At 47.9% G+C, this 5156-nt stretch overlaps 1 protein-coding gene across 1 annotated transcript; it reads left to right on the plus strand.

Moving 5' to 3' along the window:
* The first annotated feature begins 4124 nt into the window (after positions 1-4124).
* Tas2r38 (taste 2 receptor member 38) lies at positions 4125-5156 on the plus strand. Its single transcript, XM_051174701.1, has one exon. The coding sequence runs from the start codon at positions 4125-4127 to the stop codon at positions 5154-5156; it is 1032 nt and encodes a 343-aa protein (XP_051030658.1).

Consider the following 5156-nt stretch of genomic DNA (forward strand, 5'->3'; position numbering starts at 1 on the left):
CAATTAGGAACAAAAAAAGTAAACATAGAGGTTCTAACCTTAAAGATGTAAAACTGTAAACAAGTATATTTCAAGGCCTCACTTCTCATATAACAGGACTAAGTGGCAGAACTACTTTGGGGGATGGCTAAAGTCATACCCCACCTTTAATCTCAGCACTCATCTGAGTTCATCCTATGATGGGTCAACAGCAGCAGTATAAGGAGAAACTTTGTTTAGTCTGTTCATCCCAGACTATCAAAAGGAAATCTGCAGAATCTTCAGTGTCTTAAGTTACCAACCCTGATGCTAACCAGGTGTGGAAACAAGGCATGCTATCTCAAGAAGTCTAGTGAGATTCCCCTTCTTTTTTCCCTTAGCCATAATAATGGCCTCTTGAAGAGACATGAACCTAACTGGATTCCCTGTTTCCAACTCTCCTGAGAATGGGTTTCAATCATCTCTCTCCTTCCTTCACCAGGATGAGGTTATTTCCCATGAGCTCCTTTGCCATCTCTACAGTCTCACAATACACAAATAGATTTGCACACACACACATGTGCATGAGCACACACACACACACACACACGTGCATGAACACACACACATACACATACACATGCGCATGAACACACACACACATACACACACGTGCATAAGCACACATATATACACGTGCATGAACACATACACACACACATGCGCATGAACACACACACACACACACACACACACACACAATCAAAATGACCGAAGGTGGAAAGATTGCTACCAGGTGCCCTCGGCCTATCAAGGTAAGAGGGAAAGGGCATACCTCTGCCCTGGTGATCATATCTACACCTAAAGAAAGGATACCAATGATGAAATCCTAGCTCCTTGTTCTGAGTTTGGTAACTTTGGCCATGATACTTAATGACTTGACCTTTCTGAAGCCTCCACTGTCTCATTAGAAAATTAGAAATAGAACTACACTCTCTGCAGGAAAATTTGAGATCATAGCAAAACACATGAACTAAAGTCTAAAATTTCAGTTACCTAGAGTATGGGAACAAATCATTGCTGGATTAAAGTAAAAGGCAGATTGGTCTGTAATTCTCTTTCTTTGTTGCATCTTTGTGTGGTTTGGGTGTCAGGGTAGCTGTGGCCTCATAAAAAGAATTTGGCAATGTTCCTTCTGTTTCTGTTGTGCAGAACAATTTGAGGAGTATTGGTATTAACTCTTCTTTGAAATTCTGTCAGACGTCTGCACTGAAACCATTTGGCCCTGGTTTGTTTATTTATTTATTTATTTATTTTGGTCAGAAGAGTTTTAATGACTGTTCCTATTTTCTTGGGATTCAAGGGAGGGTCTGACAGCAAAACCCACAGCGACAGCTAACATGAGTTTGTGGGAGCTCACAGACTGCACCAACAGCTAAGGAGCCTGCATGGGGCCAACCTAGGCCCTCTGCATGTGGATGACAGGTGTGTGGCTTGGTGTTTTGTGGTGCTCTTAGCAGTGGGACCAGAACTTGACCTTGAGGAATGAGCTGGCTCTCCGGAACCTATTCTCTGTGGCGGGATGCCTTGTCCAGCCTTGATGCAAGGGGGAGGAGCTTGGTTCTGCCTCAACTTGATAAACCATGCTCTGTTGGCTCGCATGGGAGGCCTTAGCTCTACGGAATGGAGATGGAACAGGAATGGATGGGGGGAGGTAGAGGGAAGGTGAGGGCAGGGAATGGGGTGGGGAGCGCAGAGATGGGAAGGGAAGCTGTGGTTGGTATGTGAAATAAGATTTAAAAGGCAGGACCAGCAAGCTGGGAATTCCAGACACCACAGTAGTCTGGCACCACCTAGAGGGAGTTAACTAGCACCAATGCTAGAGGGAATTGCAGCCAGGCTTCCTGCAATAGGAACCTTCTTTGAGGCAAATGGCAGGATTAAGGACTCTTCTTCTGTTGGTCCCTTTTATTTGATTATTTCCGGGATGTTGTGATGAGCACAGGGGATGGCAATTAACATGGCAGGGAACTAGAAACTGAACAGTTAATTACTGTCCTTGGCCAGAAGCAGGAAATGCCCTTGTTGTTCAGGGCAGGAATACCAGAAGGGCCCTTGGTTTATCCATCCCTAAATAAGTACCTATCCTTGGCAGCAGTCCATGGCCATGTGACTGAGACTCCAGCCCAGGCACTGACCCTTTTCGATGAATGGCTTTGGACCTAGGACTCATTGTCATGGTAATATTCATTTCCCAGTTTCAGCCATGTCCTAACCCATGTTAGAGTCACCTCTTCAGAGTGAAGAATGTTAAACACACTTGATCAGGTTCTGTTGAGGTCTACTAAGGAACATACACACATACACACATACACACACACACACACACACACACACACACACACACACACACACACACAAGAATGGAATCTACCTCTGGCCTAAAGTATCCAGAACATGAGTTCGTTGAGCTAGCCCTCCTGGGAAGGCTGGGTTACCTTAGGTAATGCTAAAGAGACTGGGGGGGGCGGTTGTTTCCTCAATAAGATCACACGCTTTTCCTCTGCCCCCTTCATTCAGGTGCAGTAGCTTATGGAGCTGTGTCCATGTCTCTGTGTTAAGCCTAGCCACTTTTTCTAACACTTTCTTTCCTCCTCTCCCTTTCTTCTCTTTCTTTCTTTTTTCTTCCTCTTGGATGCTGGCTGTGGCCTGGGCATGCTTTCCTACACACTCTGGGCTCGCTTAGTCTTTCCATCTAAAACTGTTCACCTCCACCACCTTCCACCATGTGGTAACAAAGAGCCCTCCTCTTCCGCCCTTCTCCATCTTTCCCAGTTGTCCTTAAACTCCCTTCTAAGTCCATTCTTAACTCCCTTGTTCAGGAGACTAAGAAGGCCAAGAGGGGACCCCAACTCCCCCAGTAATGTGGCGCCTCACAAGGCGCTCTCTAAATGTCCCTGTGACATCATACAGGAACTCTCCCCCTGTATTTACCCCTGCTGAGAAAAAGGTCTCCCAGCCTTTCCTGTGAGTGTGACACAGGCCGTGGCACCATCTGCCTGAAGCTGGAGGAGTGAATGAAGCTGATCTCCATGCCTGAATGGGGGCAATTGGGGAAGGGAACCAATCAGTGAACATCTTGTATGTTAATTCACAAACTGCCCAAAGGGGTCATCTTTGCCACCAACACAGCCTGAACTGTCACCTCCAATCTCAATTCTCACTACAAGCCACCCTGGCTCTCTCTGCTGGGGGGGGGGGGAACCCACCCTCTAGACTTTGGAGTGCCTTTCTCTGCTTTTTGCGCTCGTCACCGCTTGCCACCAAGGACGCCCTTTCACCATCAGTCCAGTCCCTGCCAAGGTTGTAACCTATTACATCATCTACATTTACAATCTGTAGTCATTCGATGACAGTTTACCTCTAAGTAAAACGACCTCTTCCCGTAAGAAATGTGTTCTGTTTACATAGAAACGATGGTTCCCATATAGTCCCCAGTTGGCTTATTTCTTTTTTCCCTCTGACCTTTGTTGCGACTTCCCTGCCCTCTCTTCACCTCTACCCTGTTACTTTCGGTCTACATGGACTGCACCCACTGTACATTGTACAGGGTACGGATAAAGAATTCTCAGCCAGGACCATTCGGCTGGTCGTATTACGTTAGGTCAGGCCTCGAATGTGAAAAAGGAAATGCAAATATGAAGAGACCCCATTTCAAAGCCTATTTTGCCTGCAGGCAGTGTCCCTAAACCTTATAAACAAATTCTCCTCTTCTCTGTGCCAACAGGTCTGTGTGGACATGTAAAACCAGACCCTGCGTGGCTGGCGAACTGAAACCCAATCCTGTTGACATTCCTGCCCCCGCAGCGGGACTTCTGGCGGGGCAGCTGAGCGGGTACACCTGGGTCTACTAACCTCTTTGCCTCATCCAAGAGGTAGAACCATCATTGCTCCGCCCATGTCATAAGCACTGGTGTGCACCTAAGAGATAACTCTAAAGTGACAGCATCTCTCCCAGTTTCCTATCGGGGCTTTGTGTGTGCCTCCCAAAAGCTGGGCAAGATTCAGATTGCTTGCAAAGGAAAGATCTTGGTTCAAGGATACTTTCTCCTTCTCTCGTGGGTGAAATCAGAGTCTCAAGCTAGTTAATCAGAGAAGAGGGCACCATGGTGACTCTGACTCCCTTTTTAACCGTGTCCTATGAAGCCAAGATTTCATTTCTGCTCCTTTCCATCTTGGAATTTGCCGTGGGGATCCTGGTCAATGCATTCATTGTCTTGGTGAACTTTTGGGACATGGTAAAAGGGCATCCCTTGAACAACTGTGACATCGTGCTGCTGTGCCTCAGCGTCACCCGGCTCTTCCTGCAGGGGCTCCTGCTCCTGGATGCCATCCAGCTCATCTGCTTCCAGCAGATGAAGGACCCACTGAGCCACAGCTACCAGGCTATCCTCACCTTCTGGATGATCGCCAACCAAGTGAGCCTCTGCTTTGCCACCTGCCTCAGTCTCCTCTACTGCTCCAAGATTGCGCGTTTCTGTCACACCTTCCTGCTCCACTTAGCAAGCTGGGTCTCCCGGAGATTTCGCCGGGTGCTCCTAGTTGCTCTCCTTCTCTCCTGCGTCTGCGCCGCCCTCTGTCTGTGGGACTTTTTCAACGGATCTCACTTGACTGTCGTGTCCGTGCTACCCACGAACAGCACAGAATTCAACTTGGAAATTGCAAAACTCCATTTCTTTTATTCGTTTGTTTTCTGCAACGTGGGGTCGATCCCCTCGTCTCTGGCTTTCCTGGTTTCCTCCGGAGTGCTGCTTGTCTCCCTGGGATGTCACATGAGGGCCATGAAGTCCCGAGCCAGAGACTCTCGTGACCCCAGCCTTGAGGCCCACATCAAAGCCATCATATTTCTGGTCTCCTTTCTGTGTTTCTATGTGCTCTCGTTCTGCGCTGCCTTGGTCTCGATGCCGTTACTGGGGCTATGGCACAATAAGGGGGGAGTGATGCTTTGTATAGGGATGATGGCAGCTTGCCCTTCGGGACATGCAATAATCCTCATATCAGGCAATGCCAAGCTGAGGAGGGCCGTGGACACCGTGCTGTTCTGGTTTCAAAGCAGCCAGAAAGTGAGAAGATGCCACAGGATGCCTCCCAGGACCCTGATAAGTCATAAAACAGGCTCCTCACAAATACATCTCTAA

The sequence above is a fragment of the Phodopus roborovskii genome, unplaced genomic scaffold, assembly GCF_943737965.1.
Source record: "Phodopus roborovskii unplaced genomic scaffold, PHOROB, whole genome shotgun sequence".
NCBI classification, from domain to species: Eukaryota; Metazoa; Chordata; class Mammalia; order Rodentia; family Cricetidae; genus Phodopus; species Phodopus roborovskii.

Coding starts and splice junctions, on each gene's coding strand:
- Tas2r38 (XM_051174701.1), top strand. CDS start 4,125: ATGGTGACTCTGACTCCCTTTTTAACCGTGTCCTATGAAGCCAAGATT.